General features: G+C 35.9%; 3 protein-coding genes across 3 annotated transcripts; 1 reads left to right on the forward strand and 2 right to left on the reverse strand.

The window, feature by feature from the left end:
* The first annotated feature begins 1465 nt into the window (after positions 1-1465).
* Positions 1466-2588, forward strand: tcnbb (transcobalamin beta b). Its single transcript, XM_059542675.1, has 4 exons — positions 1466-1604; positions 1771-1909; positions 2112-2245; positions 2385-2588. Exons 1-4 carry the CDS (start codon positions 1523-1525, stop codon positions 2447-2449), a joined length of 420 nt encoding a protein of 139 aa, XP_059398658.1. The 5' UTR covers positions 1466-1522; the 3' UTR covers positions 2450-2588.
* Positions 2589-2787: 199 nt separating this feature from the next.
* Positions 2788-5408, reverse strand: si:ch211-117m20.4 (sushi, von Willebrand factor type A, EGF and pentraxin domain-containing protein 1). The gene is made up of 5 exons (XM_059548237.1): positions 4561-5408; positions 4241-4402; positions 3840-4007; positions 2985-3188; positions 2788-2883 (listed from the first exon to the last, which is right to left on the reverse strand). The coding sequence occupies exons 1-5, from the start codon at positions 4673-4675 to the stop codon at positions 2870-2872; spliced, it is 663 nt and encodes a 220-aa protein (XP_059404220.1). The 5' UTR covers positions 4676-5408; the 3' UTR covers positions 2788-2869.
* Positions 5409-15818: 10410 nt separating this feature from the next.
* On the reverse strand, positions 15819-19635 carry LOC132139691 (UDP-N-acetylglucosamine--dolichyl-phosphate N-acetylglucosaminephosphotransferase-like). The gene is made up of 9 exons (XM_059548239.1): positions 19152-19635; positions 18940-19060; positions 18440-18653; positions 18176-18322; positions 17701-17785; positions 17371-17559; positions 16743-16830; positions 16429-16584; positions 15819-16114 (listed from the first exon to the last, which is right to left on the reverse strand). Exons 1-9 carry the CDS (start codon positions 19313-19315, stop codon positions 16049-16051), a joined length of 1230 nt encoding a protein of 409 aa, XP_059404222.1. The 5' UTR covers positions 19316-19635; the 3' UTR covers positions 15819-16048.
* Positions 19636-24244: the final 4609 nt, after the last annotated feature.

The raw sequence follows: 24244 nt of genomic DNA on the forward strand, positions 1-24244 counted from the left end.
CTCTTCTTTGCGCCGCTTCTTGCCTTGTGCCCCTGATAATTTGATTTTTTTACTCATTTGGTTTTAAATTGTAGCCTACTTTAAGAACAAATAAATGGAAAAACTATTTAAACTGCATGCGTCATGCATAATAGTGATGTTTAATACGTCATGACGCCTAAAGTGCTTAAAGTAGTCCAACATGACATGTAGTCAAACCGTATTTTTCGTTGATGTCAATGTAATTTTATTCTAATGTTATTTTAATCAGTTCGACGATCGATCAGTACTAAAACTATGCTGTCAGAATTTGTGTAGGAGCGCACGATGGTCACAAGAGGGCGCACTTCCGACCGAAAAGAAAAACCACATAGCCACATTTTTAGCAATTTTTTTATCTGTATTGCTGTATACGTCTTGGTCACCTCTCTGAGCAGTTTCCTCCCGCTCTTTCATCCGATTTGGAGTGATGCCCTGATCCAGCGAGAGTCTGTGTTGAACCAAATACCTCCCACTTCTTAATAATAGACTTCACTGTGCTTCAAGGCATTGATAAAGCCTTTGAATTTCTTTATATATATATATATATATATATATATATATCTGCAAGCTCTAACCTATTAACATGGGAGCCGAATTAAAAACAGACACGCCACGCAGCCAGTGTGTCACCGGCCTCAGGAGCGCTTTTGAAAGCGGCGCGCCTAGCGTTTTCCACGCGTTTTTAAGACACATTTAAAGACATTTCAAAAATCAAGTAAGTGCATATTCTATATCTGATTTGGCAATATGGAAAAGGTTCAGGGAGTGAGCCATGAGATGTCATATTTGCCGTTCACATGCGCTTTACGTAAATTTCTTTGTCATAATCTTTGCATTTCTTGGCTGACCACTCCTTTTTAAGATATGGAGAAGAAAAAAATCCTATATATCCCTTTTTTTTGTAAATGTCATTTTCTGCATAAATTTTACTACAGTCAAACCTGAACACACTGTCCCTGACTCAAGGATTGTCTTGTCATCCTATTGTACAAGCCTCAGGATTAGGAATTGCTATAGTGCTAATTTAATGTGTGTGTTAATTCTGATAATTTCTATTAGTTTCACATACAGTATTAACAAAAGCTTCAGCATATGTGTGCAGTGTGAATTGACAGGCTGGATCTACTGAAAACCACTCATACTGGGAGCTTCTATAGCAATTTTTTTTGTTTGTTTTTGTTTTTTTACAATGTGGAATGTTTTTCTTCAAAAATATTTTTTGGGCAACAGTGCACTCTTTGTTATATTTATTTATTTCCTGGCACTGTTGCAATTAAAAGTCCTAAGACAATTCTTGTCCTTGTTTCCTGTAATGTAATATGGAAGACAAAAACAAAGTATCAATGTATTAATGTTCTTTCCTCATGTTTCTTGGCTGACCGCTCCTTTTTAAGGTATGACTTCACAGAAATGATATGACTTAAGTTGGAATGCAAAAAAATAAATATAAATAGAGTGTGTGGTGTGAGAGACATTCAGACACACTGGGCAGACTGATAGAATGGCTCTGACAGCAATTACTCTTCTGTGCTTTGCAGCTTTGCTGCCTTTCCCAGGACTGGGGGGAAGTGAGGAGCACTCAGGTGAGTTTTCCTCTATAAAACCATGATTTCTGCTTTAAATGAGGAGAAACTTGATTGAATTTAAATCCTTTTAGGATTACATACTTACATCCTAAACAACATTTGAAAAAGTATGATTTTATAAGATTCTCTGAGACTCTCTTGCCCAATTTTCTCTTCTTAATAGGAAAGCAGGGACCGATCCCCATTAAGGTGATTGTCATTAATAAATTTAATAACACGAACATCTCCTACTCCACTACTGCGACAGTGGGGATGCCGATATTTGGGATCTTAAATCAACTACACGACAAGAACAACTTCAAGTATGACACAAAATGTTGTAAAATTAATCTGGTTTCATGTACGTTACAAAACAAGCATAGTACATTAGGTTAATAGGTTAAGGGGAATTGGGGCATATTTTACCATGTCAGTCTATTGTACAAGGTTCAGGGCTATAAGGAACTGTTGTAGTGCTAGTTTAATTTTTTTTTGTGCTAATTTTGCTACATGCATTTCTTTTAGCTTCACATACACTATTAACAAAAGCTACGGCATATTTCTGGAGAGTGTGAATGGACTGGCTGGATCTACTGAAAGACACACATACTGGGAGCTTCTGTCGAAGAAAGGAAACTCTATAACCCAACTGAACGTGGGTAAGTGCATCAGTTTAATTAGCACGCATTTTATGTCACAGAGTATGTGTGAATATGTGTGTGTTTTCTTTTTACTATTCTGGTTTCACTTTATTTACAACACAAATATAAAATATTCCCCACCCTCAATCTTTTACAGGAATTGGCTGCTACCAACCCAAGAAAAATGAGAATTTCATCATGAATTTTACCACTTGGGACTAAAAGGAGATTTGTTTTCTGCGATCACATCTATGGTTATAAATTATATCTCTCTCTGATGCTGATTCAACTCTGATTCAACTATATTAATCCCATACTACATTAATCTTGTATCAATCATGAAGCGAATTAATAAACTAATCCTTTCCTCGTATCTACAGAAGCATAAGGTTCCAATAAAATCACTTATGGAACTGAAATGTGTCTCTTATCTTTCCACAATTGTGACTAACCAACTAGATACAATCAAATGTACAGTATATTCAGCACTCGTAAAGCTCCCTCTTCACCTTGCTTATGCTCAGAGGGTAACCACCATTACCAGTTCATTTCTGTACTACTATACAAAAATAAGGGAAAACAACCATTTCCGAAAGGTTAGGCTTTTGTAGAAAAGGAAAATGAATACAGATTCACTGTCTTCTATCCTGTAGAAGCTGAGGGAACAAACAAAAACATTGATTGTGTTACTGCAGTTACAGTATATTTTCCCCTTGTTTTAACTAGCCTCGATTTAAATGACTCTATAAAAACTTACTGCAGGGAGTGAAGCAGTCACAGTCGCAGTCGTTGCAGCGTGTAAACCAGCGCTTCCAGCCCGATTCTTTACTTCTACAGTTCTCAATTCGACTGCATTTGTGGTTCAGAGGGACTGCATAGCTCTTAGAATCAGGACAGGTGGACGAACATGTCCCATCAATGTCCTTCTCATTGATCTCAACCCGGCCACGATGACACACTCCTAAAGTCACATAAAGGAGGAGAGAGAATTGTACCTAACTTATATTTAATAAAGTCAATTAAATGCATTTAGGTGTAAAATGTAACGGACCACAACTATTGTTAAATCTCTACTCATTCAAGTCAAATCTTTTTATAATAAAAATATTATAAAAAAAGCCGATCAACTTAATACATCTACACTTTTTTGAAAGATATTATGTATCAGTAGACATTGAATGATTTCATGTTATGAACAATGACTACGCACTCTTTAGAAAAATCTTTCAAAATAGGGAACAACGTACTTATGTGTTAATATGAAAAAAGTATCTGTACTGATTTTTCACAGCTGTTTTCCCTTTGCTTTGAATTATGCAATGCATTGCATTTTTTTGTGTTTTAGGATTAAAGAAAATGCCTGTACTTCATGGATAAAGACAATATTTCCAGTACCTTTTCCATTTTTCTATGGATTTTTTTTCTTAAAGAGTGTGGTTATTTTGGAGAATTATTTTTAACACCTCTCAAAGTAACAGTGCTGACAGTAACAAATTTAGTTATCCTATACATACACGAGACTTAGGTTAGGTCAGATTAGGTCTCAGTTTTGTGTGCACTTTCTGGATAATTCCATAATTTGTGTGCAACGTCCAGCCAGACCAGCACTTACTGAGACAGGAGGGTTTAGGCGTCCATTTGCCATTGGACTGACAGGCTCGGGCAGGATCTCTCACCAACACGAACCCTGGCCTGCAGTCATACCGCACTACAGAACCCACCCACCAATCACTCCCATACACCATCCCATTAAAGTCCACATCAGGCTTTCCACAATTCACTAGGGAAAAGAAAAAGACAGAAGATTAAACACTAAATAAAACTCATGAAACACATAAAAAGTTGTAGTTCACACAAGACTTCCGTTAAGTATTTTGAGTGACCAAAACAAACAAACAAACAGACTTTTGAGCCATGTTTCACATAACGTTAGTCATAAGGGTTTAGAATGACATGAGGGTGAGTAAGTGATTTTTGGGTGAACTGTCCCTTTAAGATGATGATAAGGTGTACCTCTACAGAAGGATTTGTATCCCACCCAGCAGCAGTTTGAATCTCCACAGTTGTCTCTCTTGAGCTCCTGGTGTCTGCCTTTACACCCTCCAAAACAAAGGGGGGCTGTCCCGGACCAGTAAGTGTCCGCCAATTCATCCTCCTGTTCCACCTCCAACAGACCTGAGGGACACAGTGCAGTCTTCGGTGCTCAAATACATTCATCCTTTACCAATATTCAATGTATAATAATTTAAAAATTTTGTCAATTTGTAAAAGCAGTCTTTATGCTTAGTTTAGATATCTTGTTCGTTCATAAATGAATCAAGTTCTTCTCTTACCACTTCCTAGATCTTCTTCCACAGTGGTTCTTTCAGTAAATACAGTTAAAGGCTCTTGAGTGAACACCACTTGCAAGGACCCCAGAAACAGCAGCAGAAGATTTACTACTTTCATGTTGTTTTAATGGCGGAAATTTTTCTCCAATACAGAAGTTCTCTATATACCTCTTCAGTTCTCTTCTTATGAACGTCTCCCACTTCTTTTCTAATCAGCGTTTCCTTGTTATGTTGTCTCATATTGTAGAAGTCATAATTATATGAATAATATAGAAAAACAGTTTGGATTAGGAACTGTATTCTTTAAAGGCTATTTTCCAGCTCCTGTTTTCCTGCACAGAGACAGATGGAAAGAAAGGGGAAGTGTTGCATCTTAGCTTACACTAAGCCGTTAACTCAAACTAATCTCTTAAATTCTGCTAACACACTAGCTAACTTCACCAGAGCAGAGAAAGAGATTACAGAGAAAGGGAGAGAGCCATGGGAAGTCTGATTTGCAGTTTAGCTTAAATATCAGTTGTGCTGATTGTAAATGTTTTTCACATCTTGTCCGGTTCGTTTCCCTAAGCAGAGTTCCTAGAGTGCTTGAGATCTGGAGTGATTGTAATTACGACACGAAATTCTGCGACACAGATCTATGTAAAGTGCTCAAACACTAACCTCTGACTACTGCAGTGATGCATAAAATTCTGCCTAACCCAGCACAACCTCCTGTCCTGAGAGATTCAAACAAACCGTGACTCTTCTTACAGACACACACCACACAGGAAAAGTGGATTATTCCCAGAACACACTCTGTACCTGAATACACAAGCTTTCATTTTTTCACGCACAGAAGAATATTCACAGTATATATATACACACTAATGATCAAAAGTTTGGGATCGGTAAGATTTTTTTTTAAAGAATGTTTTTGAAAAGAAGTCTCTCGCGCCGCAAGGATGCATTTATTTGATAGCAGTAAAATTGTGAAATACTATTACAATTTAAAGTGCCTATTTTATTCATATTATTTTAATTTCCAAAAATACTGACTACTTTGAATGAAAAAAAAAAGAACAAAACAAAGAGGACAAAAATGATTTGAAATAACTGCCATTGTTTAAAATAAAATAGGGTCATTTAGTAGTCAGTTTGCCCTGAATGAATTCTTCCTTCTCACTTAGATTATTAGGACTCAATGACAAATAAAAGTCCTAAGGAAAAGGTGTATCTTAAAGAAAAAAATCAAACATAATAATGTTTTTTTAACTACTACTAAAAACAAATTAATTATTTTTAACTGCTACTTTGATAGAATGGCAGTAGAAACTGGAAGCTTCCACCAGAATGGGCCTTTCTGGACGACAGAGCTGATCTGAAGCTGAAAAATAAATTAAACAGGAAAAAAATAAATTAAACAGGAATGGTGGTCAGTTTAAAGTTCCAATTCATTTTTAAAACAGGACACTGACTGTATACAACTATACACTGTAAAGAGTTTTCCACAGAGATCTGGCCATCTTCCTTTACATTAAGAGTCAAAGAAAGCAGATTAAACTTCGGTAGGATACATTTCCATTCTCCCTTACCTTCTTCTCTCTAGCTTGTCTCTCTCTCTCTCTCTCTCTCTCACACAGTCTAATTTAAAGGGATAATTTAGACCAAAATTAAAATGGCATAATTTAATCTTATTGTTCCAATCCTGCAGTGTCCTTCAATAAGACATCTTGAACGTGTGCGTGTGTTTTCCCTACAAGGAAAATAACATACTTTTCCAAGCTCCAAACAGGGAAAAAAAATAAAAATACACAAACACACTTGAGACACACGTCACAGAAGCTACATTTAACATACTTTCACTGTGTTTTTGTCTATTTTGGAGCTATAAATTACCTCCTTAATAAATTATTATGGAGGAATAAATTACCATTCATTTTTGTTGAATGGAAAAAAAGGCAACTCACACACTTCACTTGACATCTCATTTTTTGTTTTGTGACAAACAAAATAATATGGGGGCAAGTTATAACAAAAATGGTACTTTTTGAGTGAACTATTCATTTAACCACATCCTCAGCGCTAACCTGTGATTCAGCTTCATCTGTTCTGTTCAGTGCAGTGTTCAAGGGGTTTGATGATGACGACAGCATCCTCAAACACACTCTATTCCTGCTTTGGTCCCGTTAGCATCATTGTACTTTTTGTCAGAGAGTTAACTGGAATGTCCTAATGTATGTTTTTATTGTCTGACACAGCAGTCTTAAGGCATTGGGGTAATCAGAGATGCAGTTAAACCACCTCCATGCCCAGCGGTTGAGCAGTGAGTGTCTTGTAGCTGACGCATTATAGAATCCTCACTCGTAAAGTCTGTTTCTGAGGAGGTGCTGGCTGTCAACACCAAGAACACACTTTCTGTCTTTTCTTGTGTCCTACAGTCATTCACTCCCTCCTTTCTTATTCCTGCCTCTGTATTTCCACCCATGGTGCCGAGGAGCCCTGACTCCTCCAGTTCTTCACCGGGCTGGACTCACTGCTGTCCCCCTCTCCCTGCCGCTGCCACATTAGCTGCTCTGTTAGCTCCATGCTCTCATAGCCGTTCAGCTGCAGGCGCATGAACACATCTTCATGCTCTTTATACCTGAAAGAGATTGGTACAGGGCAAAAGACCATAGTCAAGTTAGATGGGTTAGGTTTACTTTCGACTGGAAACCCACCTCAAAATAAATATGGCATCTATATGTCCAGTTCTTGGACAAGAACGGGTATTGTTTTAGTTTTAGGACAACTTTAATGAAAGTTTTTGATTGACTAGTGTGTGTTCTATGGACTACATCAGATGATTTTCCACCATTCGCTAAATGTGACATCCACAGTCAATATTCATTTTCATTTCATGGAGACGATATTCTTTAATAAATAAATAAAAAATCCTATTCTATTACATAAAAAAAGTTTGGAACAATATGGTGTTGAATAAATGATGAGAATGTTCATTTTGGGGTGAACTATGCCTTTAAAACACGACAAATAAGTAAATAAATGCTTCCATTACAAGACACATCCACGCTGACACTGTGAAGTGTAGTACGCACCTGGTAAGTCTGTCTCACGGTCAAGAGCATCTGTATAATGTTTCTCCACGTGTTGGGAGAACTCCTGCATCGTTTCAACCGTTTCCTGATACGAGCCCCACTCACAAGCCAGGTCCAGTCGCAGCTCCTCTCTGCGCAGGGCGCGTTTACTCGACGGGGACATCACCATGATGTCTATGGGCATCACAGTGTGCGGTCCTCCAGTGTTCTGAAACACAGTCAAGTCATGTCCGAGATCTAACATGACTCTAAGGCAATCTTTTCACAGCTTCCAGGTTGTTTTTACAGACAATAAACATCTGTATTTAGTATATGAACTTGCTCAAAATTATTACCTCCAACATATTGAAACGTATTATTTGTGAAATCAAACACAAAGTTGTTACTTAACATGAGACATAGCTGATTAGCAAAACAAAAAAGCTGTTTAATACACTGCCTCCATTTTGTTGAATAGTGGCTTTTTAATAGCTTCTGGTGAGAATAACTGAATGTGTTTTAATTCAAGGACATTTCGTAAGGGAACGTGTTTGCGGTTGTTTAAAAAGACTGAAATAACTCGCCTCCTCTATATACTTACTTTTATACTTACTTGCTTAACACCCCCTCTCTCTCTCTCTCTCTCTCTCTCTCTCTCTCTCTCTCTCTCTCTCTCTCTCTCTCTCTCTCTCTCTCTCTCTCTCTCTCTCTCTCTCTCTCTCTCTCTCTCTCTCTCTCTCTCTCTCTCTCTCTCTCTCTCTCTCTCTCTCTCTCTCTCTCTCTCTCTCTCTCTCTCTCTCTCTCTCTCTCTCTCTCTCTCTATATATATCCGCGCCTATATCCGTCTACGTCACGTTCTCATTAAATTTCAAACAGGAAGAAGCGTCGAGAAGACTGAACTGAAGAAGTTTGTGATGTTTTTAATCGGTAAAAGAAGGAAATATTGTTTTGCGATCGCCAGAAAGAAGAAGAAGTTGTTGTTACCTGTATTTGCCAGTTGCCCAGAAGAGGAAGAAGTTATCTGCCATGGCAAAAACCATCTGCCGGTTTTTAGCCCAAAAGTGTTTGTCACACTCACTGTATGTCTCTGCTTAACGTTAATAGTTAAAATGGTAAAATGTACACATTAAATTATCAATGAATATTTTGTTAGACATGAAGTGAAACGATAGCACACAGGCACGTTATAAGGCTACCAACACTGCTGTGTTTACTTTCATAATGTCTATAATGCTCCTAACTGTATCCTGATAAAATGTATGTGCATTGATTCATCCTTCATGTTTTTTTTTTATATCCCTGACACATAATACTGATCTCTCTCACACACACACACACACTCACACTTCACCTCTCTCACATACATGTACTCCCCTGGCCCCATGCAAAACACATGGAATATATTTAATGATATACACTGACAACTCTTGCACAATAACTTGTTTGAGCAACCACACAATTCACTATGTCTTACTTTGTCTCTGTTCGTGGCAAATCTTTGTATCCTTCTATATACACATAATATTTATCATGTTTTACAGGATCCTACACCTCTGCAGTCCAAACCTGATCCAGAACAGTTCTGCCGTGATGGGGGGGTTTGAATGTCCCTGCTGCAGTTTCACCACTGAAGAGAAGTTATCTTTTACACTTCACCTTCTAGAGAACCACATAAGTCATGCAGTGGACCATGGAGGTATGGTGAGAGCATGTCTTTAGATAATGATTGGTTTTTGTGTTTTTAAATCATATATGCATGTATATGTATGTTGTATAATCTAAATATGTATGTGAATCTCAAAGAACAACAAGATGAACTGTAGTTTCTTGGGAACCACTAAAGTGATGAGAATATTGTTGTTATTTATCTATGTGTGTTTTGTAACTTGCTGTGTACACTCTACACTTTTGTTAATTTTTTTTTCTACAGGTTACTTCATCTTAAAATGAATGGCCCGTGGAAGATCATTATAACCAAGGTACGAGAATGCAATCATCAGTTTTTTTTTTCAGTCCTTGTTCTGTAGTTTTATGTATAAAAAAAAAAAATAATTATACATTTAAATATTTGATAGAATATTCCAACCCAGAGAGAGGGACTGGATTGTGGTCTGTTCATGCTGATGGTAAGCAGTGAATTACAGATTCTGAGCAGTTATGGGGATGGCAGAAGTTTAGTTTAGTTTACATGCAGTATTTAGATGAATACGGTCTAGTGTTATCTGTACGTTACAGTAAATTGGTGTCAGTTAATTTCAATATTTGAATTTTCTCAATGGTATTTGTTGTCTGTTTCAGTATGCACTCTATATGGCCCTGGACTGGACATTTGACTTTAGCCAGGTGATGACCTCAAATTTTCTTTTGGAAGGTTTTCCTTTTTTATTTATTTATTTTTTCCAGAAGTTTTTTCAAATGCATTCTCAGTTTTTTATTTTGGGTTTTATCTGTTAGGATGACATCCCTCAGCTCCGAAGGTGGTGGTGTAGTTTGCTCTTGCAAAACATGTCCCATCCAAGGTACACACAACTGGTTAATGAAATGAAATTGATTCTTCTGCATTCAAACTACCCAGACACACTAAATGTTTCCTCCTAGAATGTTAGGCACTGCAGTAGCAAAACTTTGGAGAGGCCACAATGTTGAATGTTTAGAAATGTGTTGAATGCTTTGAGTGGTTGGAAATACTAAAAAGATGCTCTACAAATGGTCCATTTACCTAACCTTTGAGTCTGTCTTTAGGTTGTCAGAGTCCACCATCACCAAACAGCCAGCTAGTACGGAAACTGTGATGGGTCAAGATGACAGTGATGAGGTAAAAACATTTTTTTTTTTTGTGAAAATAATTATAGTAATTTTAGATTTACCCCACAAACACAGTTTATTTTTTACTTTCAACAGAAGATCGAAGAGGAACTGAAGAGGAAGTTCATAAGGGACATTGGTGTAGCATGGTGCTGGGTTCAGAGCCACTGTGAGCTGTTCCATGGAGAGGTGACAGAGCCTGAATTTCTCCAGATGGACGAAGAAAAACAGTCTAATATAATCAAAGACTACCTGAAAAGAGAGACTGAGAAAGCAAGGGATGCCTGTGTGTTTGTCTTTGACAATCGCGAGGATATGGAAACGTTCTTATTAAAATGTGTTGATGAACAGGGGCTGAAAGTCAATAAAATGTTTCTGGGAGTTATTTAATTTATAATAATTTATTTACTCTACATTGTTGAATATTATTGTTTTGTGAAATAAATATAACAATACCCAAGGGATGTCTTTTTATTGATCTTTATGCATCCGTAGGACTTGGACACATTTTTATATATATTTGTGTTGATGGAAAAAGGCCCAAAAGTCAATGCCATGTTACTTACATAATCTATCAAAGCAACCAATGACTTAAGCCTATGTATGTGTAGCTTAGTCTATATAGAGAACCGTCAATCCTATCATGCAAATGTAGTTGCTCTTTTTTGCGAGGTGATACATTTTTTTTTTCCATGCTATAAAAAATATTAGTGTGTAGATCATAATTGTTCTTGTATATAATTAAAAGGAAAACAAAAATACTTAAAACCAAATGAAGTATATAAATTTGCCAATTTCAGCAACATTTTTTTTTTATTTAAAATGAAAGAAATTTGAAAAATAAACACATTTAAAAAAAAGCAAAGAGGGGAGGATTCCAGTTATTGCATAACACCCATATTTATCCTTAAAATAGTGATATGATCACTAACATTCCTACCTTATAAGTGAAACATATTTTTAGAGAATTAGATAAATAAAAATGCCTTAAACAAAATTGTCTACTTAACTTTCATATTGTCTAAGGTATGTTACAATCGATCATAAAATATGTGAATTTGTCATTTACATAATCGAACAGCGGAAGGTATAAATATTATATTAATTTACCTAAGTATAATCAACCAATGCAGGCGTTTTACCGGCTGTTTGGATGAATTTACTTCCATACATTAGAGATGTGGCCTAGGTTTAATTTGTACTATTTAAATTTATTTAATACAAGTTATTTAACCTGTATTAGTAAAACGAAAGATAACATTATTTAATTTGATCCCCGAAACAATATACTTCCGATAAAATTGATTCAATTTTGTTTACGTCTTAAAATTGTACTTTGACAAAATGTTAATAAAAAAAAAAAAAAAAAAAAAAACATACTTCCGCCATTTTTGCACATGCGCACAACACATGAGTTGTCACCTGGCATCACCCGATGACGTATTTTTACGTATGGCATAGGCGTGGCGTCTGACGTCACACTTGGATGTGGGCGGGGTTGGATGTCCACCGCAAGCTGCAGCGAGACGCTCCTCAATCAATCCGACACCCGTCTCAACGGTGACACCTAGTGGTCACTTGCAGGTGTTGATCTGAAACAACCTTGACGAGCCATTAAAAAAATGTGTTGTTTTTTTATTATTATAATGTTCTAATATGTGAAGCTTGTAACCTATAGGCTCCTCACTGTGCATAATGTTATTTTGGTCATGAAAAATGAATATTAATAAAAGAAATCAAGCCACAATGTCTCACTTTTTAAGAGATTTTTATTCAAAAATATTAATTTATCTGCTGTGGAAGGACTTAGCCTACTTCTTATTTTACAGATAATTTCACCAGCCTTTGAAAAAATCCTCTCACAAGGGACACTTGTTGCTGGCATACAAAGATATTTTTTGCAAGGACATACAAATGAGGAAAGATTACTGCTCTCTCTTTCCAGTAAGTTAGTGGATCATGAGTTCTGGGCAAATACGCATCGTTGATGTATTTTTTCACTTCCACTGTGGCATCAGCTGTAGCATTGTGTATCATCTTGGTTTGATGGATGCGAGTATCAAAAAGTTCCCATAAACTGTCCTGTGTTTCTACTGGTGTTGATGTTGATGGTGATGGTGATGATGATGATGATGATGGGTGTGATGTTGACATTTCTGGGTCTGAATAAAAATGAAAACAGCAATTAGTAACAAATCCTAAACTGACGGCATATATGAAGGATATATTATATTACATGATTCAGATTACATAACATAACACAGACTGAAACTGCTCACCAGGATTTGTGTTTGAACGCATCAGTGAAGCACACTCCAGTGTGATATGCTTTTCAGCTTCCTGGGCTTTGGCAGCATTTCCAAATGCCACATTTTTGAACCTTGGGTCCAGCAGTGTAGCCAGTGCCAAGGCTCTAAAACTCTCATAACCTCCACATCTGGAGTGCAGACCTTCTTGCAGATGTGAGCCTATGAGCCAAAACAGGAGAAACACATATTTTTAATAATGACAATAATATGACAGTTATGGCCAATCACATGGGTAGTATGGTCATTGTGGCCTACCTAATTGAACAGGTGATTCCTGCGTTGCATTTCCTTTTTTCTGTGCAAGCTTGTGATACAACATCCTGTACAGTGGTATAAGCTTTGAAGCAGACACTCTCTTTTCCTCTGACATCTCTGTTGTTGCGAGTTTGAATGGTTGCAGTATTGACAATGATTGTTCAATAATGTCATAATCAATACTTGTCAGGGGAGCAGTATCATTGTTTAAGTTGGAAAGTGCAGCAGCCACTGGTTCACGTTGGTCATACAAGCGCTGTAGCATGTCAAATGTGCTGTTCCATCTCGTGTCAACCTCCTGTATCAGTTTCAGAGTTGGTCTTCCCATCAAGCTCTGCATCTCTACAAGCTTGTCCTTTGCTTTGCAGCTGGATCTGAACAACCCCACTATCTTTCTGGCCTTCTGGCGTATTTCATTGATGACTGGGGTTTGATCTAGTGCCTTTTTCACAATCAAATTTAAAGTATGAGCAAAACATGGGACATGGCGAAGGTGGAGTAGCTGGGCACTTAGGATCATGTTAGATGCATTGTCAGTCACCATGCACTGAACTTTGGAGGTTATTCCCCACTCAGCCATTAGCAAGGCTTTAGCCTCCATGAGATGCTGGGCTGTGTGGGTTTGGTAAAACCTCCTTACACCCAGTACAACAGTTGCCATTTTTGCCTCTGGTGTTATGTAATGGCAAGTCACACCAAGATATCCATCCATATTAATGGAGGACCACATGTCAGCTGTAAGGCTAACAAATTCGGCCTTTTGTAGGTCCTCCATTGTCTTCTCCTTGGCTTTGTTGTACTTTTCGCTGACCATTATTTTAAGCACCTTCCGGGATGGGAGGACATAGCTTGGATCAAGCTTGTTCACAAATGCCCTGAATCCCTCATCGTCCACGATGGTGAAGGGCTGCAGATCCTTCACCACCATGTTTATAAGAGCCTCATCCAATTCCCTCTGTCTGACTTTTAAAAGAGAAGACAAAACATCTATTAAAAAAAAATCTATTAAAAGTATAGCCTACTGGTTCATTATTTGGAAACCTTCCAGTGTTTATAATCAGTGCTTTATATAACTTATAAACTTTATAAACAGTGTCCCAAAAGGTTGTAATTATATTTCAATTATAATTATATCCCAAACAATGCATACCTTGCTTAGATGGCCCAGCAGTGTCAGTAGCAGGCCTAGGTACAGGGGGAATGCCATCCTCTGCACCCTGCAAAATGGCAGGATGAGTGCTCCTCAAATGGCGCATCATGGATGATGTATTGTTGCAGTAGGCTAGCTGCCGATCACAATACACACATCTCACTTTATTTGGGGTTTCTAAATGGAAATGCTCCCACACCACAGATGTACGGCATCTCTTCTGGGGAGCTTCCATTTTATCTATCTATCCAAATCTATCTATCTATATATGAATCGATCTATGTATCTAGATATGTATCTATAATCTATGTATCTATATATGTATCTATCTATAATATATGTATTTATATATGTATCTATAATCTATCTATATATGTATCTATCTATATGTATTTATATATGTATCTGTAATCTATCTATATATGTATCTATCTATTAATAGCTGTCTATATATATTTATATCTATGTATCTATTAATGTGTCACTATATGTATACTCTGTCTGTCTCTAGCCTCTCAGTCAATGTGTTGTGTAAATTTAAATGTAAGTTTAAATTGCCTATAACTAATCAAATCGCACCATGTCACTATATCACCAAAAATCCGCTATCTCAAAGTCAAACTCCTCTCACAAAAACCCACGAGGTCAAAATGCGTTTATTTCACTTTTATACAGATGTGTGATTGTGTGGTCTGTTCCCGACCGTTCCAATCAAACGCTGATTCGGCGGACCACACCTGATGAAACAATTAGTGAAACACTTCGCGGCTTCGTTTGGTCATAGTCACGTGACATGGGTGTTTCGAATCACGCTTCGGATCAGTGTTTCGACACATCTGCGCTTCGGGATCTCGCAAAGCTTCGGAACGACTGTTTCGCTTCAGCCATCCTTAATAAAAGGGATTTACTTAAAGTATTTTGGAATTGGAACAATATTATTGTGCTATACTAACAGATCTCAAGAGAAGCGAAAAATCTTTTTCTTACATTCTATTATTCTTACATTCTAATATTCAGGAAAGATAGATAGTTTAAAATGTGATAGCAAGTAAATACTTTCGAGATAATATTTTAAAAATTTCCTATCATTTTAGTACAATGGCAAATAAAAGCCAATTGTTTAATTTTGAAAACACAATGTTCTCATTAAAATACTACACTTACTATAGTATAAAAAGGTTATTATATATGAAGCTTATAGGTGGCCTTTGTATATTATGAAGGGGCCATCAAATTTGAGAACCTGGAAAACCATCACACTACATAATTGAAAATGTAGTGTTTTATATTAGTATTAATGTATGGGCTATGTTTGGTTTCTCGTCTAAATACCGTATGAGAATAGTACAAATATAATGCATATAAAATATATAATAACTGATTCATAAAACAGTATAAATATAAAGCATATTTTCCTCTCTGGAAGCTAGTGTGGTCCATTGACATTGTTGGTTTATTCAAATGAGTCAAAGACATAAAATTAGATCTGACACACAGAAAAAATATTAATAATGATATATATATATATATATATATATATATCAAATAATCCTTCAGAAATGTTCTGAAAAAATACACCAACTCCCTAAAATATCCCTGAATGTAACATTTTCCACATAATCCTTCAAAATAGAACCCCCTTTTCAGGTCATCCCAAATTATTGGAAATCTTTATGCAGACACTGTTCATTATCTACAGAGCTTTCATGTCACATTGAGAATTAAGGGCATATGTATAGACTGTCCCTACACATGCAGATGTATAGACAGAGAAGCTGAAATACAATGTGTCAAGATTCCATACTTTATAGAGGACAGGCGGTTTAGTAATTAATCTTACAACAATCAGTTTTATTTCAGTATTTTTTTTCTCCAAATGAAAGCAGCAGGTTGTAACGTTTCTCAGGAGCTTCAGTGGTCTAGACGTCGTAGAACAGACGCACAAGATGATACCGGATTCCAAACGCCACGGCACTCCCCAAGACCTGAGAAAGAAATATAATACTATTTCAGTCCATCAAAACATCCGTTTCCTTTGAAGAACCAGGGTTTAAACTATATTTCTTTGAAAATATAGATATACATGAGGTAGCCCAATTCTGAAAGTTTGATTTCTACACCTGGAAAAGCCATGTAAATTAATCAAATCTTAAAAAGACATGGGCATTTTTATAATGAATATACATTTTTGCTAGATATGCCAATCTCTATAAAGTATTTAAGACACATAGACACAAGTTCAAATATCTTTTAATTTGAAATAACCATAGTTTAGCACATTCGCTCTCAAGGGATTCACCTGTATTAACAGCATGATTGCAGTCAGGTTTCTCTCATGGGTAGGTCCCAGAACTTTTAGTACCAGGTTGATAAGGGTCATGTTGTTACACTCAATAAACTCATCATCTCCTTCCTGCCCTCTACGCACATCCAGGAGCCATAACATTTCTGCCACCTGCAGGAAAAAAAAGAGGAAATCACATTCAAACATAGAGGGAATACCAAATAGAAATGCTCCTGGCTCTTTTGTTGCAGAAGTACCATTCTTTTTAAACAAACATTCCTAAACCTGTTTATAATGATACACACTCACAGTGCCATGTGTGTGTTTACCTTTAGAATAAGTTGTCCTAATTTGCCCAGGTCCTTCTGTTTGAATTTGGAGTAGCTCATGCCAAGCTTTCCCGTGTCAGACTGTAACCTGCATTAATCAGTTTTAGAGGTCAAGCTCTCATGAAAGTGAAAGTGAAAGTGAAGTGACATTCAGCCAAGTATGGTGACCCATACTCAGAATTTGTGCTCTGCATTTAACCCATCCGAAATGCACACACACAGAGCAGTGAACACACACACACACACACTGTGAGCACACACCCAGAGCAGTGGGCAGCCATTTATGCTGCAGCGCCCGGGGAGCAGTTGGGGGTTCAATGCCTTGCTCAAGGGCACCTAAGTCGTGGTATTGAAGGTGGAGAGAGAACTGTACATGCACTCCCCCCACCAACAATTCCTGCCGGCCCCGGACTCGAACTCACAACCTTTCGATTGGGAGTCCGACTCTCTAACCATTAGGCCACGACTTCCAACTCATCTCACAACCATCTCATAACCAAAGAGTTTAACACTTTAAATGCCCACATATTAAATTAACCTTCAATGACTGTCAAAATGAATTCTAATGCAAATTAGAAATAAATCTTTGTTATAGCTTGATTTGTAAAATGTTAGTGTAATAACCCACCTTGGCAGGCGATGTCTGGGACAGGGAATAATGTGAAACAGCTGAGGCAGAGAGTAAATGAAGTTGATGACTTGGGGGATGAAGAAAAGCAGCATGGTCTTACTGAAGTGGCCGAGTATCCCAACCACTGCAAACGTCATTCCAGCAAAGTAACAGAAAGTGTCTCCCACAAACACAGAGGAAGGATACCTGATATGAGATATTCAAAGGTTACATATTTGTTCAAATAGCGCTATTTGTCAAGCTTAACTTTTAGATATCAGTTTTTTTAATTGGCCTGGATTAAAAAACTAAAGTACAGATAATCAAATAGCAATAGTTTTAACAAACCAGTTGTGGTAGAAGAGGGCTAATGTGGTGAAGAAAAAGGGAATCATGAAGTACAAAGAGAAAACATGGTCATCCCTGTAGTCTCCTGAAAGAGAAACATTAATCAAAGATCAGTTGAACAATGTAAGCTAGAGAATGAGCTAAAGTCCTATTAAAATGAAAAACCAAGCAGCGTCAGAGAGATTTAAGAAATTAAGGATCATGTGACACTGAAAACTGGAGTAATGGCTTCTGAGAACTGAGTATCGCCCATCACAGGAATAAATTACATGCAAGTATATTCAAATAAAAACAGTTATTTCACAATATTACTGTTTTTAACTGACCAAATAAATACACCCTTTGTGAGCATAAGAGACTAATTATTTCAAACTTTGAACAGTATTGTACGTATATATAAATTATGCATATTTTAAGAGATTTGAATCTAGGTGGAAATTTGCTAAAACGGGTTGAATATAAGGCCTCCTCTCACCATTGAGCTCCAGAAAATTAAAGACGATGATGGAGCCAGATATGAAGAGAGCTTGCCCCGACTCAATGCCGTTGATACCAGCCAAGATGTTAATGGCATTTGTGCAGAACACAGCCAGCATCCCCATATATACATAATACAGAATGCCTGAAATACAGTATATAGAAAATGCTTAGAATATCAACAATCATACATATCAAACAAGAGTGCAATAAAATCAGGTCATATAGAGCACCAGACATTTAAGCAGACTGTCAAACTCACCCAAGTCCAGATGCATCCCCAGCAGGACACGGAAAGGTTTGGGCACAACGATGACAGTGTTGCCAAAGTTAGTGAAGTAGACCATGAGTAGAGGCAGGGAGGCAATAGTGGGCAGCATTAGCTTGTGTCTCCATCGTAGATTCAGAACATCATCAGCAAAACCCAGGAATATCATGCAGCAGATGGCCAACAAAGCACCAATCAGTTGCACAAACTACATGGATATATGCACAAATGCCACAGTTTTATATATATATATATATTTGCTGCACATGAAACTTGTCTTATAAGAAAAATTGAAAAGGGTTTTTATTATTAATATTTTTGTGGATACCATGAGCTTTCGTAACACTATAAATGTCTCTGCTGTCATTTTTAATTTAATGCATCCTTGCTGAATAAAAGTATTAAAAACCTGAACCCAAACTTTTGAACAGTAGTGTAAGTGGTGAATTCTTGAAATGTGTGTATTATTTATGATTAGTGGATGATAATGTCACCTCATTGTGAGGGAACCGTTGACACCGCTCTCCCATGAAGCAATGGAGGAAGGGCACAGGGATGAAGAGGAAGAGAATGATGAGGAAGACTGTGCCACTGATAACCCCTTGTGATTCAGGCCTGGTTAATAAGGGAAAGAGAAAGGAGTTAATTTCAGGTTCCAGACATAAAATTACAATACATACTTTTGATGTAAAAATCAACCACTTACACCTCTTTCTTTATGGTTTTATTTAGATCCATGCCATAGAGTCTCGCAGATATGAAATGATTCTTAAAAGCAGGAATAAGCTTGACTGTTGCAACGCACCCAAGTGCAGACATACAACAGTTAATGATAAGAGGAAGAGCAGGAATTGGAGACATCTTCTTCATGGACTAACACAATATAAAAAACAATATACTCTATCTACTGTAATATACAAGTTATATTTCGATGAATCTAGTTGAAAACAGCGTTTGCTTCCAGTCAGCAACATTCAAAACTTTTATGTTGCACATTCATAGTGAAGCTGCCATTGGCTTAACATGTTTCTTCGAGGTTGACAAAAACTGTGTTACATCTCAGTTCAAATACAACTCCACACCACATAGTTATATGAAATCACGCGCAAAAACAATGACAATATGCTTGTTTTCGAACAGACCGCACAGGTTTTTTTTTATACAAAAGTACTGAATCAATGAACGGTTTTTTAATAAGGTCGGGTAAATAACAAATGATCTATATAAAAACTTTGCCCAAATAAACACAGGTTCAGGTTATGAGTTACTAGTTACTCGTAAGCTTCTTTGGCGTCAAAACGTGATAGATATGTCACTTTACTGCGCAGGTTTGGCTCTGATCTCATCACATAATCCACGTCTACTTCCGTCAACATACTCTCTTCCGTCCGCCGACTGGTTACATCAACTTGCTTATTATACTCGAATAAGCGGATGGTACGACAATGAAAGCTTTGGAGCGAAATACTGTACTGTACACGGTAGTTATAAGGCACGTCTTTTATCAGAGAAATACGTAAATATATTTTTTTCATCCTGGGTTCGGTCGAACCTTTGCAGACGAAACACAACCGGAAACAAAATGAAAAGTACTGTAAAGGTCCCATTTTCTAATCTGAAACACTCTAATAGTATACCAAATAATAACAACAATAGTAATAATAAGTCGTGTTATTATTATTTTGTTCTAATCCTATTCTATTATATATAACCATATATTTTAATATTTGCCTTAAGAATTGAATTATGCTCATTTGGTAAACGAATAAAGACTGGATAATGGTATGCTGTAATCTTATAAATACGTATGTAAATATGTATTGCATATTTTGACAGTTTCACATTCAAAATAAACAGAATGCTCATTCTATTATAATATCAATTTTTTTTGCAACGATGAAGCATAAAGCCAATACACAAAATATCATGAGAAAGTTACTAATGCATGAGATTTTAAAATAAATTATGGCGTATTTTATGATTTTATTAGTATTTTATAAACTTTTATATATTTTAGATAACTTTATAAGTTGAAGATTATTACAAGTAAATTAATTTGTAAAGTTTTTTTTAAGAATTTAAATATATATATATATATATATATATATATATATATATATATATATATATATATATATATATATATATAAACACCTTTCTTGAAAACAGAAAGAAGGCATTATTTTTTATGAATGTAAAATTTTGCTAGGATGGTATTTTATCCTATAGTAATAAAATAATCATATACTTAATATGAAGAGAATCACTGAAAAAAATAAATAACTTTGGCTAATACAAAAGTTCGTTGATACAAATTTAGAAAAATCAGTTCAAACACAAAATACGTGGATACTTATATCTTTAAAGTGGTGACAAAAGCAGCATAACAAACCCTGTGTATATGACATGATGTAAATCCCATAGACTGTATAAAAACCATAGACATTAAAAGAAATGGACACAGCGACCCCATTGGAATCAACGGAGACAAGTGAAGTCAAATAGAAGCACGCACTTCCTGGGGGTCGGGCGTTTTTTTTTTTTTTTTATTATGCCATACATCAAAACAATACAACGAGAAACATTACAATGAGAAGGAAAAAATATGAACAACAATATGAAAACCATGCCAGAGGACAATAACAACCATAAAAAAAATTTTTTTTTTACATAAATAAATCAATATTTTTGGGGGGTGTCACTTTATACAATAGTATACCTGTTTACAATATTATAAGTTCGAATAGCTTTTTTACTTGTACAATTACATAGAATCTTACAATACAGCTTGAAATCATTTAGAAAATGAGAAAAGTTTGGTTTGGAGCCTGACCACTTCATTTTATGGATATGAAACTTCCCCATTAAAATTAACAATTGTATGAGATATGCTTCATCTTTGCCAACTCCATGATCACTGAAGTATATAATTACATCATATCCACTCAACTGCAAAGAAATGTCCAATATTTCCTTAATAAAAAACTCCATATCAATCCAAAATATTTTTGTATGTATACAATGAAAAAATAAATGAAAAATTGTTTCCTTTTCACCTTTACAAAAATCACAAGAGTAATCAATTTCTAATTTAAAGCGTTCCAGCACATGTTTAACTGGATATATTCTATGCATTATTTTAAAAGAAACCTCTTTTACTTTATTATTAATATAAAATTTGTCTACTGTTCGCCAAGCTTTGTAACATTTAATTAACATCTCCAAATACAGAAGACCAGAAAAAGCGAGCTGGAGGATAAACAATGTTATTAAGTATATTTCTAATATAATTATTTGAGACTCTATTTTGTATAATATTTGTATTACCAATAAATATTTTACTCTTGATCTCTTCAAAATACAAATCTTTCTCATGTGATGCATTTCTAAGAAGAAACAAAACTTTTTGAGGGATTGCATCCATTACAACTGCAAATTCCTTAGGTTTAACTGGTATTTTAAATTAATTCAAAAATTCTTTATATGTTAATAAAACTCCATCATTGTTGAGGAGCTGGCTAACTGCTATAATATTGTTTTCAAACCAGTAATCAAAATATAAAGTTTTATTTTTATATAAGATGTCCTTGTTGTTCCAAATATAGTACCTCCTTGGTGAGAAATTATGTTTATAGGCCAGAGTCCATGCCATAAGAGCTTGTTTATGAAATTTTGCTAGCTTCACCTGTATTTTTTCAATTGAATAATTGCACTTCAACAAAAATTCAAGATCACCCAATTGCTTGAACAAATAGCTGGGAAAGGAGTTCCAAATACTGTCTTTATTTTTTAAATATTGAATAAGCCAATTTATTTTAAATACATTATTTAACGTATCATAACTCAACACCTCTAGACCCCCATGATCTTTGGAGTTGCATAAAATGTCTTTTCTCAGGTAATGAGGCTTGTTTTTCCAAAAAAAATTAATAAGCATTTTATTCAATTGCTTGGTAACTTTTGGAGGAATATCCAATGATAAGGATGTATAGACTGATCTGGAAATACCGTCAGCTTTTGACAGAAGTACCCGCCCCTGAATAGACAAATCCCTTTGCAACCACATATTAAACCTCTTACTTGTTTTAGTAATAATTGGACTGAAATTTAAATCATTACGCAAATATTCATCTTTACATATAACTACTCCCAGATATGTTACTTGGTTTTTAATTGGAATATTATGGAAATTATTTAAAAAACATTTGTTGAGAGGAAACAGAACTGACTTATTCATATTCATTCTTAATCCTGATACTTCTGAAAATTCTTTTATACAGTTCACTACTTTAATGATTTCATTCAAATCTTTCACAAATAAGGTAGTGTCATCGGCAAACTGACACAACTTAAATGTTCTCCCTAATGCAGCAATTCCTTGAAAATCAATTTTTTTTATGTGAAGGGCCATTATTTGCGTTGCTAACAAAAACAAAAAAGTGGAGATCGGACACCCTTGCCTAATTCCCCTACCAATATTAAATCTGCCAAAAGTCCCCCTTGCTAATTTTACAGAACTGTTACATCCTTTATATAAGGTTTTGATAGCATTTTGAAAGTAACTACCAAAGCCAAAAAATTAAATTGCCCTGAATAAAAAATTGTGTTCTATGGTATCAAATGCCTTGTGAAAATCAATAAACAAAATAAAACTATCATCTAAAATATATTCATTGTAATCTACCATATCTAGAATCAATCTAATATTATTACTAATGTGTCTTCCTTGAATAAATCCTGTCTGTTCCTCATCTATGATACTTTTTAATCCTTTTTTCAGTCTTTTGGCAAATATTAGAGCAAATAATTTGGCATCATTATTTAATAGACTAATGGGTCTCCAATTTTCTAAATAAAGAATATTTTTGTTTGGCTTTGGAATTAATGTAATAACACCCTGTCTTAAAGAGGCGGGTAATTCCCCTTTTTCAATGGATTCTATGAACACTAGTAAAAAGGGAGCTAAATTGTCTGGGGGGTCGGGCGTACTGCAGACTCAAACTGAGCTTCATGACGTAGATGTCTTGTGAGCAACCTGTAAGTCTTCTAATCGCTGTGCCAAGAGAAATCTGAATCACCCACCGAATCTTGCAGAGAAGGCGAGCGTGAACAGGAGCACATTTTGGTAAGTATTCTGATTAATTATCTCCCTTGACTTTATGCCTCTACGCCCCCCCCCCCCGATTGCCTCATAGACAGTAGAAGATTGCCTGCGAGCTTCTCCTCCTGTCCATACGGTAATTTCTCTACTATGCGACAGAGAGTCGCAGGTTATGACGCAATCGTTAGCCTATTTTTTTTTACAAAAACTGCTTCTACGGGACCATAACCAGTGTTGGGGAGTAACTAGTTACATGTAACGGCGTTACGTAATTTAATTACAAAATTATTGTAACTGTAATTAGTTACAGTTACTAAGAAAAAATGAGTAATTAAATTACAGTTACTTATGAATTTTTTTACGATTACAAAGGGGATTACATTTGAATATTTACACACATCCACATAAAGATTTAACTGATTTCTTTCCCAAATTGCACTGACTATTCTGAGACATACCGCCCTAATAATTTCCGGGATGCGGAAACACAGTCTGGTTCGTAGAATCCAGTCATAAAAACGAAATGCCTAACGCGGACGGAATATGCCACATTTTGGATGACTAAATCAAAAGTAGGTCAGTACACTTGAATCAAAACATGACATCGACTAGTGTCTGTGAATATTAAGCCCCAAAAATGCAATATATGACTTGCACATTCTGCGTGTCTGTGGAAATCAGGCGCGGACTGGACACCG

Source organism: Carassius carassius, chromosome 4, assembly GCF_963082965.1.
Source record: "Carassius carassius chromosome 4, fCarCar2.1, whole genome shotgun sequence".
NCBI classification, from domain to species: domain Eukaryota; kingdom Metazoa; phylum Chordata; class Actinopteri; order Cypriniformes; family Cyprinidae; genus Carassius; species Carassius carassius.

Coding starts and splice junctions, on each gene's coding strand:
- tcnbb (XM_059542675.1), top strand. CDS start 1,523: ATGGCTCTGACAGCAATTACTCTTCTGTGCTTTGCAGCTTTGCTGCCT. Junction 1,910..2,111: donor CACGACAAGAACAACTTCAA/GTATGACACAAA, acceptor CATTTCTTTTAG/CTTCACATACACTATTAACA. Junction 2,246..2,384: donor TATAACCCAACTGAACGTGG/GTAAGTGCATCA, acceptor AATCTTTTACAG/GAATTGGCTGCTACCAACCC.
- si:ch211-117m20.4 (XM_059548237.1), bottom strand. CDS start 4,675: ATGAAAGTAGTAAATCTTCTGCTGCTGTTTCTGGGGTCCTTGCAAGTG. Junction 4,008..4,240: donor ATACAAATCCTTCTGTAGAG/GTACACCTTATC, acceptor TCTTTTCCCTAG/TGAATTGTGGAAAGCCTGAT. Junction 3,189..3,839: donor GCCTAAACCCTCCTGTCTCA/GTAAGTGCTGGT, acceptor ATGTGACTTTAG/GAGTGTGTCATCGTGGCCGG.
- LOC132139691 (XM_059548239.1), bottom strand. CDS start 19,315: ATGAAGAAGATGTCTCCAATTCCTGCTCTTCCTCTTATCATTAACTGT. Junction 19,061..19,151: donor AAAACCATAAAGAAAGAGGT/GTAAGTGGTTGA, acceptor CTTATTAACCAG/GCCTGAATCACAAGGGGTTA. Junction 17,786..18,175: donor TAATTTTCTGGAGCTCAATG/GTGAGAGGAGGC, acceptor TTTCTCTTTCAG/GAGACTACAGGGATGACCAT.